Raw genomic sequence first — 13,350 nt, forward strand, 5'->3', positions numbered from 1 at the left:
GGGGCTTTGGACAATCCCAGTGACTGAGAACCAGCCTGTCACCCCACTGGGAGCTCTCTCCACCTGCCCCCTGGCCCACAGGGTGACGGGGGGCCCCTTCTTAGGCCCTGGCGGGGGCACCCGCCTGCCTGCACCAGCTGGCGCTCCAGGAAGGTCTGCATCGGGCCCTTTCCTCTGCCTCTGTCAGTGCTCACAGTCTCAGAGAGGACCCGTGCTGACCGGCCCGGGCCCGCAAAGCCCCCGGCCTCTCCCAGCCGCTGGGCTTCGCCCGCAGTCGGACCCCGGCCGCTCTCCTTTCCGCCCTGGAAGACTGCTTATTCCCGCTACAGCTGGCCATTCCCCTCTCCCCACACAGTCACACACCCCATCCTTCACACCTGAGGGGCCCCTCTTCCAGCCACACTGCCCAGCTCCCCAAAGCCAGCCCAGACTGTCTCCCCTGAGCCCTTCCCGCCGGTTCCTCGTCCGAGGGACTCAGTGGGCCTCAGCTCACTCAGGGCTATTGCCGCACTGCTCGGCTAAGGCTTTTTATTTTTATTTTTATTTTTTTTACTAAGACTTTAAAACCCTCTCATGTGGCATGTCCCACTTTCACACTTGGCTGGTCACTCATTGAGGCAGGGACCCTTCAACTGTTTGGATGGAACCTTTAAAAGCAGAGTGGACCTAAGCCAGAGCTCGGGAATAGGGCCCCAAAGTATTCCCGGGTCTCTCCTCCGCCAGTTCACTTGTTCAGAGCTCCCCCCACCCCTGCCCGCCCACAGCGTGTCCGAACGGGACCCATCGACACCCCCGTGAGTGGTGTCGTAGCCTGCGCCCAGGGTGCAGGCGTTCCTGGCTGGCCCAACAGTGCCCGCTGCTGGCACCGACTGCGTTAGCCAGCGGTTCTGGGGACTGGCCCATGGGTTCCCGGCCTTCGTGTGACTGTGCAGGCGCGCTCCGCCACCAGCTGGCCAGGCCTCCAGGGGGAAGCTGGATTGCTGTCTGTCTTCCTTTCCCCAACATGGGTGATGTGAGTAGACTTTGCTCAGGCTCGGAGGAGACGAGGCAGCGCCGACAGTGTTTGAGAAAAGGGGCTCTGGAGTGGTACTGGGTCAGTTCCAATGCCAGTGCCATTTGTGGTGTGTTCCGTGGCTTCTGAACTCCCCTGCTGCCTCCTCTGGAAATGGGAACCAAAGTAATAGCACCTTACCCTGGCTGGGTGGCTCATTGGTTGGAGCATTGCCCTGTACACCAGAGGGTTGTGGGTTTGATCCCTGGTCGGGATATGTACAGGAGGCAAGCAATCAATCTCTCTCTCTCAACAACATCATGGGTGAGGGATGATAATAATAACAATCGCACCTCCTCATGGGGCTGCCATGAGCACAAATGAATTCATGCTTCCCAGGCACCTGGCACTGCAGGGCAGGCATAGAGTGAGTGGCTCCATCCCTCTGTATGGTCCTTCTCTCCAGCTTCCTCCCAGTTTCCTTTGTGAGCCCCTCTCCGCCCCGCGTCCTCTAACCAAAGCCCCATTCCAGGCCTGGTGTGGGGGACCCAGCACCGCGGCAATGATGGGACCCGCTCCGCTGCCTCCTCCACCCACGTGGGAGCTGCTCAGAGGGTGACGCGGGTGAGGCCAGTCGGGAACCAACAGGCTGCCTCCCGTGCCCTTTGTGAAGCTCTGTTTGTGTGTCCTTGTCCCACACAGGCCCTGGGCGGGCTCGGGGCTGACGGGGGAGAGTGGCGGCTGCAGACAGCGCCGAGGGGCCAGGCCCTCCCTGCCTTACCCTCTCCTGACCAAATACGTCTGTGTCTCCTGGATTTGCTTCAGGGCCTGGCAGAGCGCTCCCAGAGCTCTGCCAAGCAGCAGGGGAGAGAGGGGATGCGGGGTGGGGGCTGGGCGGTGGGGGAGGGGGAGTGGGGGGTATGAGGGTTGGAGGGCAGACCGGAAAGGGTGGGTTATGACAACATGAAGTCCTAAGACTCGCCTCTGAGAACGGGAGGTGCACTCCAAGGGGAAGCAGGACGGCGTCGGGGAAACACGTCATCACGGCTGCTTTCCCCAGGCCCAGCTCAGGAAAGCGGCGGAGGGACACGAGCAGGAACGTAGGCAGCGGACAAGCAGACCCCACACACCTGCACATCACCTCATACTACCTAACACTCCAGCGCTGGGTGCTGGGGGCAGATCTGCTGGGCCCGGGGGAAGCTCCAAAGTGCCTGCCCCAGCCAGTGAGCCGGGGACCTGCCTACGCCCTCCTCTAGTTCCTCTCCCTCAGGGCCTCCAGGTCCCCCCATCACTGAGGACCGGATGGGGGAGGGGGCCGGGCTGAGCTGGACGCCACCTGTGGCTGTCCCGCCTTCTAGGATCTGTTACTCCTCTTAACTCCTAGGCTTTTACTGTCAGGTTCTCTGACCACTTAACCAGCCGCTCTCCTGTGAGCCCTCTTATAAGCTATCTTGTGCCCTTATTTAACCTCCAGTTTGCGTGTCTTATCTCCCTACTGAAGCTGTACGCTCCCCGAGACCAGGGCTTCTGAGTCTGAAACGTAGAGTGGTTAGATGTGAGCGTATTCCTTCAGCAGTTACTGTACATGCGCTGATGACAAGCCCTGTGCTTGGGCCTGGTGTTGACAGTGAACAAGACAGCTCATATACTGAGGGCACTTAGTATATATTTGTTAAACGGGTGGGTGGGTGGATGGATGGGTAGGTGGATGGATGGGTGTATGGATGGGTAGATGGGTGGGTGGATGGATGGATGGATGGATAGATGGGTGGTGGATGGATGGATGGGTGGATGAATATATGGATGGATGGATGGATGGATGGATAGATGAGGAGACGGGTGGGTGAGGGGTTGAGGGCCACATTGGTGGCATCCTCTCTGTTCTAGGATGAGAAAAAGCTCGCTCTTTACTCTCCTGTGACCCCACAACTGTGCTGGATGGAGGGCAGTCCCAGGAAGTTTATCTTAATTTAAGGGAAGTGAGACAGGAAACTCAGAGAAGGTAAGATTCCTGTTAAAGGCACCCATTGGGTGCAGCTGAAGCCAGCAGAGACCGGGACCTGTGGACCTAGGGTGGGATTCCTAGGGACTCCTGTAGAACCACAGGCTGTAGATGACTGGCTGCTCAGGCATCTCCTCAGAGCATCCTTGTCAGGCAGATGTCCTGCCCTCGGTGACCGGGCTCTGGGCCCTGCTGCTCCCGGCCGGCTCCCTCGTCCCCTCCTCCAGGCCGCCTCCCCATCTGCGCAGCACCCAGAACAGAAGCAGCCTGGCTCCGCGTGACACCTGCCTGCCTGTGTGCACACGTGTCTGCCTGTGTGCACATGTGCTCTACCCCCACACCCACAGGGCAACCAGGGAAGCAGGCGGAGCCCGGCCTCCCTCTCCAGCTTCTCAATGCGCTTCCCCATTTGCAGTGGCTGAGACTCGTTACCTCAGCCGGAGCCTGGACAGAGCCCAGGCAGGGGATGGGGCCTGGAGACTCCAGGAGCCACACAGACGACCCGAAGGAGAGAGGACAGAGCACTTTCTTCTTTTTTAAACAGTACCCTTCCCTCTTTTTTTTTTTTTTTTTTTTTTTAATGCTTTTATTGATTTGAGGGAGGAAGTGAGAAGGATAGAAACATTAGCGATGAGAGAATCACTGATCACCTGCCTCCTCACGCCCCCCACTTGGGACTGAGCCCACGACCTGGGCATGTGTCCTTGACTGGAATCGAACCTGGGACCCTGCAGTCCACAGGCGGACACTCTATCCACTGAGCCACACCAGCCAGGCAGTACTCTTCCCTCTGACACAAGCAGTGGGCGCCTGGTGGTTGGGAGTGGACTGAGCCTGAGCTTCATCACCCAGCATCCTTTCTCTCTGAGGTCCGACCTCATCCCTAATCCGGGTCCTCGCCCATTTGAATGTACCTTTAAAGGGACAGGAATGCTCTCCCTTCCGGTGTGAGCCACACCAGCAACCTGAGTCAGAGCCTGGAGGGGGCGGGAGGGTGGGGTACTGGATGGAGGTGGAGGGGAGAACAGGGCACGGAGAGGGGCAGGCATGGGCAGTGGGCTGAGGCAGGATCCAGTTTCACGATAATCAGTTTGCCTCTACACGGATGCGAGCAACAGACTATAAAGAGCGATGAGGTCAGAGGATGTGCAGCTCCATTGAGGGCACAGGTTTTCCCAGGGTTGTTTTATTTGGTCCTCAAACGGTCCTGCCTGCCATGCCGAGGAGGAACAGGCCCGGAGAGGGAAGGAGGGGAAAGAGCAAATAGCGAGTGCTCCCTCCCAGTGCTCCCCACACACCCTGTGAACTCCGGAGGGAGGGGCCCAGGCCTTCATCGCTGTGCCTCCTCCCACCACCTCAGCACTTAGTTCAGGGTGAAGCCAGCAGCCAACACATGGTGGGAAACCAGCAGCGGGCATGGCGGCCGGGAGAGGGCAGGGCTGGGCAGTGCAGGGAGGAGGCGGGGCACGCCGTGGCGCAGAGCTGCAGGGAGGAAGGGTGGGCAGCGCGGCAGGGGGCAGGTGTCTCCTGCCCTTGGATCCACTGTGCTGGGCCAAGCAGCTGGTCAGAAACAAAAACAAACACCAGGGATACAGGTTCCTGCTGTTAACAGCTTCAAACCGCCAGAGGAAAACTCCAAATAAATATAATTAGAAACTTGTAAAAACGTCCTCTCTGTAAACCTGCTCCCCGGGGTCCACCCTCTGGGCACCCCCCTTCTCCCACCCCACCCCCATGTCCACATAGGCTGGCACTCCACCCTCACCCAGGGATTCCTAAAACCTCGTTCCTCACTCTGGGTTTTCTGCCCAGGCCTCTCCTCAGCTTGTCACCGTCAGTGACCGATGCCAACAGTCCCAGCCCTGGGACGCGGACACCCACCCCCGGCTCTCTCGGGCTATGGTCACAGCCACAGGGAAACCGAAGGCAGGAGTGAGAGCCGCAGCGTCTGTCCCCCATGGTCCCGGAGCGGCCGGTGGCAGCACACTGAGCGCCTGGGTCCGGAGAGGGAGGGCGTGGCGGAGCGGGAGGCGGGGGGCTGGTCTGAGAGGGAGAATGAGGTCTGAGAGCTCAGTTCCCACACACACACACACACACACACACACACGGAGCTCCACGCGATGGGCCGTGGATCACACACACCCACACGGAGACGCTGGTTCTCAGCCCAGCGCGGGGGTCAGGCCCGCACGGAGAGCAGGAGCTCCCAGGAAGCCGAGGCCGGACACGGGGCGGGAAGAAGGGAAGAGAAGCCCAGCAGCCCCGTGGGAAGGGAGCAGAGGGTAAGGCCCAGGGTGAGCCGCGGCCAGAAGCCCGGGAGGTGGGCTGCGGGGTGAGGCTGGCCAAGGCGTCTTCCGCCTTCAGTGGACGGTTCCGATACTCGCAGGGTCTCAGGGCTGAGAGGGGCCCCACTCTAGTCCATTTTACAAGCGATTTCCTCAGAAGCCTCAGTCCTCAGGCACCACCTCTGTGTGACCCCGGCACCGTCCTCCCGCCCGGCCACCGGGGGCTGGCAGCACGTGGGCACGGGAGGAGGGGCCGCTGGGGAGAGCTGAGCCGGGGACGAGCTCCTCTCCCGCAAACATCCCCGGGTGGACAGCGATGGCTCCTCCCGAAGACCAGCAGGCTGCTCCAGAGCCTGCCTGAGCCCAGCTGAAGCTGTCCCCACGTCTGGGCCTCTTGTGGGCACTGCCAGCCCCCAGCAGCTCCGCCGTCCCAGCCTGACAGGCACTCTTCCTTACAAGCGGTCATGTGCGGGGCACAGACACCAAAGCAGGCCCACGCCCTGACACGCGGGACCAGGACCGGCCAGGACGGGGGCGCTCCGGCAGCAACTCTCCCACCTCCAGCTCCTCCGGAGGGGCCGCAGCCTCAGGGCCTCCCCCACCCCGCCCCCGGCACCGGACCGGCCGTTCCACTCTTCACTCTTCCAACGAAAACAAAATTCACATCGGCCCGCTTCCTCTTTCCTCTCACAGGATCCACACACACACTCACACACTCACACACACACACACACACACACACACACACACACACACACAGTGAATGCACACTTCACCTCGCATTCCCAAACTCACACCCAGGGCCGGCTCCTTTTACAGCAGGTCCCGGCCGCTCACATCTCAAACCGGTTCTCATGCTCTCAGACTCCTGGAGGCTTCAGAAAACAGTCTCATTTAGGGGGAGCTGATAACTTTCTTCTTTCTCTGCCTGTAGGACTTCTGGCTCCCGTGTCTTCTAGTCCCCTCTCTCATTCCACCCTGGAGAGACTCAGGGAGATGAGGGGTAAGAACTGGAAAAGCTCTCCACCCCCACCCCCACGGGACATGTCACTGCGAAAGGAGAGGTCAAAGGGATTCCTGAGGAATTTCTAAGCAGTCCAGCCCTCTCTACCCTCTGGGAAAGGTGGGGTGGGGGTTGGATTGAAGACCAGGCTCCGAGAGTGGGGACTGACTCTCTTCCCAGTGGCCTGACGGGGCATGGGCATTAGCCAGCTGCCCATGGGGCCACCCTCGCCCGCTGACACGGTTATGGTTTTCATTTCATATTTTGGAGGGAGGGGCTCGGAGGAACAGTCCCCTCACTGTAAGAGCTGGCCACAGGAGCCCAGGGAAGCGGGAGGAGAGGAAACAGCCACATTAAAGAGGAAGAAAGGGGTGGGGGGAGAAAGAGAGACACGCACACCCAGACAGAGACCCGGGAGACGCGCCGAGACAGAGAGACACTGTTTGCCGCCGATGGGCGCTCTCAGCCCCGTTACTGGGAAACTCTAAATACAGGACTTTATCAAAACTGTCCCTAATGGGGAGAGAACGCAGCCAGGTACTCGGCTCTCCCTCTGAGCCCCTCCTGGGGACACACTTTCCCCGAGGCCAGGGGACCTTTCATTCAGCTGTAACCTGAGCCCTGCACCAGGATTAGGCCTTTTAACCACTGCTGCACGCCGCCCCCCCCACCCCAAAAAAAAAGCAAATTAATGCTTTTAAGTTAACAATTATCTTGGTTATCCAGTCTGTCTACTTTAAAATACTCAGACAGGCACTTGAAAAACACTCAAAACCATGTACCCTCATGCTCACTCACTCCAGTCCCACGGCTTACCTACCATGCATGCACACACAGTCTCAGCCACACGGGAACATCCCTGTTCACATGGAACAGGTCACAGCTCACACAGACCCCAGCAGTGTCACCTGTGGGCGATCCTGATGAACCGCACACGCACTCACCCACACACTCGGCTCCCTTCCCTGGTGTCTTCCCCCCCCCCCCCCCCCCCGAGAAAAGCGACAGAGATGCCGTGATCCCAGAGGTACAGTAACTGGATGTTTGTACTGTGGAGACCTGCTAGAGCTCCGTGGAAAAGGATGTGGCGGTAAAGGCACGCTCTGTGGAACTGGTGAGACCGAGGAAAGGTATTTGGGAGCCAGGATTCGCTCTGTGAGCAAGGCTGCCTTGCCTGGTCAATGCTTGTCCCTCTGCAGCACTGGCCTGCAGATGCGGGGCTAGCGACATCCCTCTAACTCACCAAAGCTGCTGCTGGGAAATCCTGGAAGATTAGGTTGATAAATTTCCTGAACAGCAGGGCCAAAGGCAGCTGGAATGACAAGGCTTTGATGCTCTGCTCGGCCAGACTCAGGGATCAGTGGGAAGGAAGACGCAAAGCGAACCAGAGCCCAGCTGGAGCAAGTGTGGCCCAGTGTGCGTAAGCAGTGAGCAAACTGTGTGGAAGTTCCTTGAGGGCAGGGCCTCCTTTTCATTGCATCCCCTCGTCCCCGCTCCCCCCAGGAAAGAGGGAGCCTGAGAGTGCCTTGGAGGGTTTCTGAGTCCTCCTGCTCCTGAATTATGGGCTGATCTCCTTGGCTTGATGGCATCTCTCTTTTAGGAGTCTCCATCTGCCCCAGGAGCCCCCTGACAGCACTACTTACTCTTCCCCCCTAAACCCCCCTCAGTCTTACTCGGTCTCTACAGACACTGGTTCCAACTTGAAAGAGGCCCTTATCTTGTCTCTAGATTACCGCATGAAATCTGTTCCTTCCTTCAGACTAAACTCCCCAGCTAATTCCATGTTATGAGGAAGTCAGCACGCACTACAAAAGCCAGCTTTGTTTATGAAAACACAGCAAATCCTCGGTGGGAGAGGGGCTGCTCGCGGCTGGGGTGGCAGTGGGAGTGGGAGTCTGGGACCAGGAGGGGAGCAGAAGCGGTGTGGGGTCGGAAGGGATGGGGGTGGGGTCTGGTGTTTGACAGCTGAGGGTCTCTTGAGTGTTGGTTCTGCTACAGGACGCACTGGAGGAGGAAGCACTGATACAGCACCTTCCTTTCAGCACAGGGGAGCCCGTCCAGTACAAAGAGCAGCTTAAGAACCCAGCGCCCAGGCTCCCGGACACAGCGACCGGACGACTGACCGGAGATCAGGCTTCCCCAGCTCCCAAGTTCAACTTTCCCTTCTGGCCCGGCCACCTCCACTCCCCAGCCGGCCTCGGAGTCCTTGGATAGCAGGCAGAAGAGTCCTGTCCTCCAGGGAAAGCCTCCAGGAGGCGTTCTCTTTCTGCACATAAACCTCTTCCTGGGTGAGGCGCGACGGGAGCGATGCAGCGAGGTCAAGGGGGAGGGGAGGCTGTCCCCAGGAGAACTGCCCTCCACCAGCCCGGTTTCTGGTTTCTGGTTTCTGCCAGCCCGGCCTGGGGACTGGCCAAGCAGTGAGCCTGGGGTCCCGGGTGGGGGCGGGAGGGCCTCCCTGTCGCTCTCCTTAATTCCTAGAGGGATCTGTCAGAGCTCCCCAGCCTGGAATTTTACTTTGTTATTTTAACGCAATTCTGACCTGGATTTAAATGGAACTGGAAACCCGAGGCCTTAATAAATAAATATTATGATAAGAAATGAAAGCCATGCAAGATGCGAGGTTTCCCCTCCGAGAGGCAGCAACTCCACATTCTTGCCCAGTATCAGTCACAGACTTCTCTTCCCCAGCCCCTACCATCCAGCGAGAGAGGAGCTGCCTTTTCCATAAAGGATCCTGCTTTGCTTTAACGTTTTCCTGCTGATAAGACAGCTGCTTCAAAAGTCCTGTCTCGCTTTGCAGGAGGACCGGGGCGAGGGGAAGAAGCCCATGGCGTGGCTGGAAAGTTTGCCTTCTCATCCCTCCAGGCACTGAGAGGAGACTCGATCTCAGACGTCTGGAGGGCAGAGATTTCCAAGATGCTGGGGTGACAGTGAAATAGGCAGAATTCTGAGGTGCGTGATCGCTGCCCAGGACTCCCCAAACTTCTCACTCCCCCGCGCCACCCCTGGCTCTTCTAGCCCTTCGCCTGGGGCGCAGCGCCCAGGGGTCAGGTCCCCACTGGGAGGGAGGGGGTGCGCCGAGCGGGTCCTGACAGCAGCACGCTGCCCAGCACCTGCCCAGCCCTGGGGAAATCGCGCCCCCGCCCTCGGGCCCCCAGCCCGGCGCCCCCCTTGCTTACCTTGCACGGCTCTGCTGTGCTGGGCGGCGCGGGCGTGGAGCAGCAGGACGAGCAGGCAGAGCCCGGGCAGGCGCCGCGAGCCCATGCTGGCGCTCCCGGGCCGGCGGCCGGGGCCGGGGCGCAGCTCCGAGGGCGGAAGCGGGCGGCCCCCGCGCTCCGGAGGGGGAGGGGAGGGCGCCCCTCCGGGGCCCCGGCCGGGGGCTGCGGGTGCGGGGCGCCGGGCGGCACCCGGGCTGGAGGCTCCGGACCCTGCCGGCTTCTCCCGACCCGACGCCGGGAGGAGCGAAGCGGGGAGCGCGGCGAGGCTGGGGGCGCCCGAGCCGCGGGCGGAGGGAGCCCCCGCCCTCCCAGCGGTCGTGCTGGCGGCGGCGGCGGCGGGGCTGCTCCGTCTAATCCCACCCAGTTCCCAGCTTCGCCCGAGAGAGCTGCAGCCCGAGAGCGCGGAGCCCGGCGAGGGACCTGAGAAAGGGGAGGGGAAACGAGCTTCAGAAACACGCCCTTTCTGCCTCTTTCTTCCTCTCTCGCTCTTTCCCCGGCTCCCCGGCTCCGGCTCTTTTTCTTCGCCTTTCTCCTCCTCCTCCTCTTTCTCCTCCTCTCCTCGCTCCTTTTCGTCTTCTCCCTCCTCCCCCTCCTCCTCCACCACCACCTCCTTTTTCGTGCCCTTTTTTTCTTTCAAATGGGGCCTCGGCGGCGGCCGCTCCCCCCGCGCGGGCGGCCCCCTCCCCAGCTGCCGGGCCGCAGCCTGCAGGAATTTACAATCCGGGCTGGGGGAGCGGGCCCGGTCGCCATGGAGACGGCTTCCCCGGGAGCAGGGAGGTCAGGCGCAGACCGCGCACAATCAATGGATCAATGCAAACCCCGCTCGGCTCCAGACCAAACAGCACCCGGCTCCGGGCCGTCCCCTCTCCCCGCGGGGAGAGTGGGGGCCAGGGTGCGCCCCCGCGCTCGCACGCGATGAGGGCCGCCGCCGCAGGTTTGCACGCACACCTCCGCGAGGAGACAAAGAGCCAGGGGTGCCGGCGAGACCGGGGCGGGCAGGATCGCACGGGCGCCCAGGCGTGTCCGCCGACACAGGGGACACGGCCACAGAGGACCTTGAAAAAACGGAACAGCTCGAAAACGGGCCGATGTACGCCCTCCCAACTCCGCCCCACGCCTCATCCCCGGAACTCAGTTCCCAGTTGTGGTGCTGAATCCACTTTAATTGAGGATTTAATTGAAGAAGAAAGCAGCCTTCCCCCAGCTAGACCTGCCAGCTCCAGGGCCAACTCCTCTGCAGTGAAGGCCTTGAAGGTAGCCCACTGAGCCACCCGACCCGAATAGCCCTGGGCTCACATGTAAAACATCCTAATGTGCTCAGCGCAGGGGCAGAAGCCATCCTACAGAGATCTGCCTAATGTGTGCAAACGCAAACAGAGACTGTCCAGCGCTGCTCCAGACTACCCTGGAGGCTTCAGGACTGGTCCCGATTTGACTTTGGGTGTAGGCACGCGGTGCAATACACAGATCTTGTAGCACTGAGACCTACATGTTCAGGTTGACCAATGTCACCCCAATCAGTTAAAAAAAGAAGAGATGTGGTCCTGACCAGCCCCTGAATCCTTTACCCCTCCCACGACCGGGGCAGCTGCAGAAAGATAAATGAGATTTTAAAAAACGGGGCAAAGTATGTGTTCCTGAGCCGCGGCCACCGCCCCTGACACGCTCAGGGCGCCCCAGCCCCTCGCCTTCCACTAATGAGCGAGGGGAGGGCCTTCTGGGCGATGGCTTCAGTCTGACGGAGACGAGCCGTCAGAAAACTATGTTCCGGAGCCAACTGGGCCCCATTTAGCCCCCAGAGCCCTCGGGGCGGCCGGAAGGGACAATAACAGATCTCCCTGAACATAACTCAGTCCCCGGACCTTTGACATTGGCAGCCCACATCTGCTGGGTGACAGGCGGCTTTGTCAGAGGTCTCCTTTCTTCCCCAGGGACGGAGTGGGCCGGGGAGGAGGGGAACGGGCTCCAGCATCGGGGCTTCCTGTCCCCGCTCAGTCCTGAAGATTGCCTTTGGGCGGGTCCCACCTCACTGGGCCGCAGTGTCCTCACAGAAAACAGGACGCATGAGCTCAGTGGCGGCCGGGGCAGGAGGCCTGGGGACCGCCCTACCTGGGGAGAAAGGCGACGGCTGGGCTGGGAGCACACGGATCATGGGAACGTGCGGAGGCCACAGCAACGTTGGGTCAGATGACCTCCGAGGTCCCTTCCAGCCCTGACGCTCTAGGACTTCCCGCCTTCATTCCATCGGCAAACCCCTCCCCTCTCAGCAGCTTCGCCTGCTGCCACCAATTATGTGTAGGGCTGGAGGGCAAGTGCGAACTTGCCATCCTCTCTGCCCAAACAAGAGAGTGGTTTTTAAGAGAAAAAAAGAAAGAATTGTGGGTTGCCAGACGATGCCTGATCTATCGGGGGGCGGGGGAGACAGAGGAGCGCCCAGGGCTGCCCTCGGTCTGGACACCGGCGAGCTTCTCTGGGTCCCGAGGAGGAGGGCGCCAGCCGCCCTGGGAGGCAGGTGATGGCACAGAGCACTCTGCGGGGAGATCAGTAAGTTATCTCAGGGTGGCGTGCTGGTCCTCTGAATGTGGACATTGTCCTGGCTGGGGGAGGGGCCTGGGTGGGCCATCCCACCTCAGTCCCTGTGTCTCCAAAAGGCTTCTTCTCCTTCCCCCTCCCCTTTTTTGCCAGCTTTTCCTGTTTCCTCTGCTCCTCTTGCACCAGGTGGGCTTCCTCCGCATCAGGGCAGAAAAGGCAGTTCCCGCCTGTTCCCGCCATCCAGTCCGGTTCCATCCAGCAGGGGCAGGCTCGTGTCACGGGGGCACAGCGAATCGGGTTGCTGGTCACATTGCCCTCTGCACTGTCCACTTCTGCAGGGACACCCCACTGGATGGCGCCTCAGGAAGGTGACAGGAAGGGACAATGAGGTGGCTCTTGCTAATGGCACTGCAGAGCAGCAGCCCAGCCAGCCCCTGGGTTCCTGGCCTTCCACCCACACTCCCTTTCGAGCTCACTTTCCTTCAGGGATGCTTCTGACAATCCCCCCACTCTCCGTCTTCCTGTAGCTGTCCAGGAGAAGACGGCCCGGAGCCCCTAGTTGACATGTCGCGGTTCCCACCCTGCTGCGGGACCCCTCTGCCTGGGCTCCACCTCCTCCAGGGCTGCCCCTCGCTGCCAGTCTCCTTCCATGAGCCTTTGCTTTCCTCCCTGCTCCTCAGCTTCCCTATCTGTGAAATGGGTCTAGTGGCCCTACCTCAACAGGCAGTCTAGTCCAGTGGTCAGCAAACTCATTAGTCAACAGAGCCAAACATCAACAGTACAACGAATGAAATTTCTGTTGAGAGCAGAAAACCGACTTCTGCGCATGGGCCACGAAGTTTCAATCGCACTGTACGTGCACACGTGGTATTTTGTGGAAGAGCCGCACTCAAGGGGCCAAAGAGCCGCATGTGGCTCGTGAGCCGCAGTTTGCAGACCACTGGTCTGGTCTAATGAAGAACATGTGTGCATTGGAACTAGACTCTCCAAGATCAATGCCAGGCCCTACCATTTCCCAGCCATCTATCTATTTTATTTATTTCAGCTTAAACAACAGATGCGTCTTTCTCTCAGTTCTGGAGGCTGAGAATTCCAAGATCAAGGTGCGGGCACATGGACAGCGGTCTTCCCACTTGTCTCCCATGGCCCGCTGCTCCTGAGTCTGGGCTCAGGGCTGACTAGCGCTTCTGACTTGCTGTGACTGGGTCACCCCTCTCTCTGTGCCTCAGTTTCCTCTCCTCCCCTCTTCTCCCTCTGTTCTTTGCTTGTTTGTTCCCTTTTGCCTCTCTGCTCCTCCTGGTCATTCTGCGATCGCT

General features: G+C 60.1%; 1 protein-coding gene across 7 annotated transcripts in view; it reads right to left on the bottom strand.

The window, feature by feature from the left end:
• The window catches only part of SCUBE3 (signal peptide, CUB domain and EGF like domain containing 3), a 35,099-nt gene extending 25,090 nt beyond the window's left edge, over positions 1 to 10,009 (bottom strand). For all 7 annotated transcript variants that reach the window (XM_036413296.2, XM_045572741.1, XM_036413295.2 and 4 more), the window contains exon 1: positions 9,464 to 10,009. In XM_036413296.2, the coding sequence (XP_036269189.1) occupies positions 9,464 to 9,548 (85 nt within the window). In that variant the 5' untranslated portion in view covers positions 9,549 to 10,009. The remainder of the gene's footprint in view (positions 1 to 9,463) is intronic.
• Positions 10,010 to 13,350: the final 3,341 nt, after the last annotated feature.

Source organism: Pipistrellus kuhlii, unplaced genomic scaffold (genome assembly GCF_014108245.1).
Source record: "Pipistrellus kuhlii isolate mPipKuh1 unplaced genomic scaffold, mPipKuh1.p scaffold_m20_p_5, whole genome shotgun sequence".
Lineage (NCBI taxonomy): Eukaryota > Metazoa > Chordata > Mammalia > Chiroptera > Vespertilionidae > Pipistrellus > Pipistrellus kuhlii.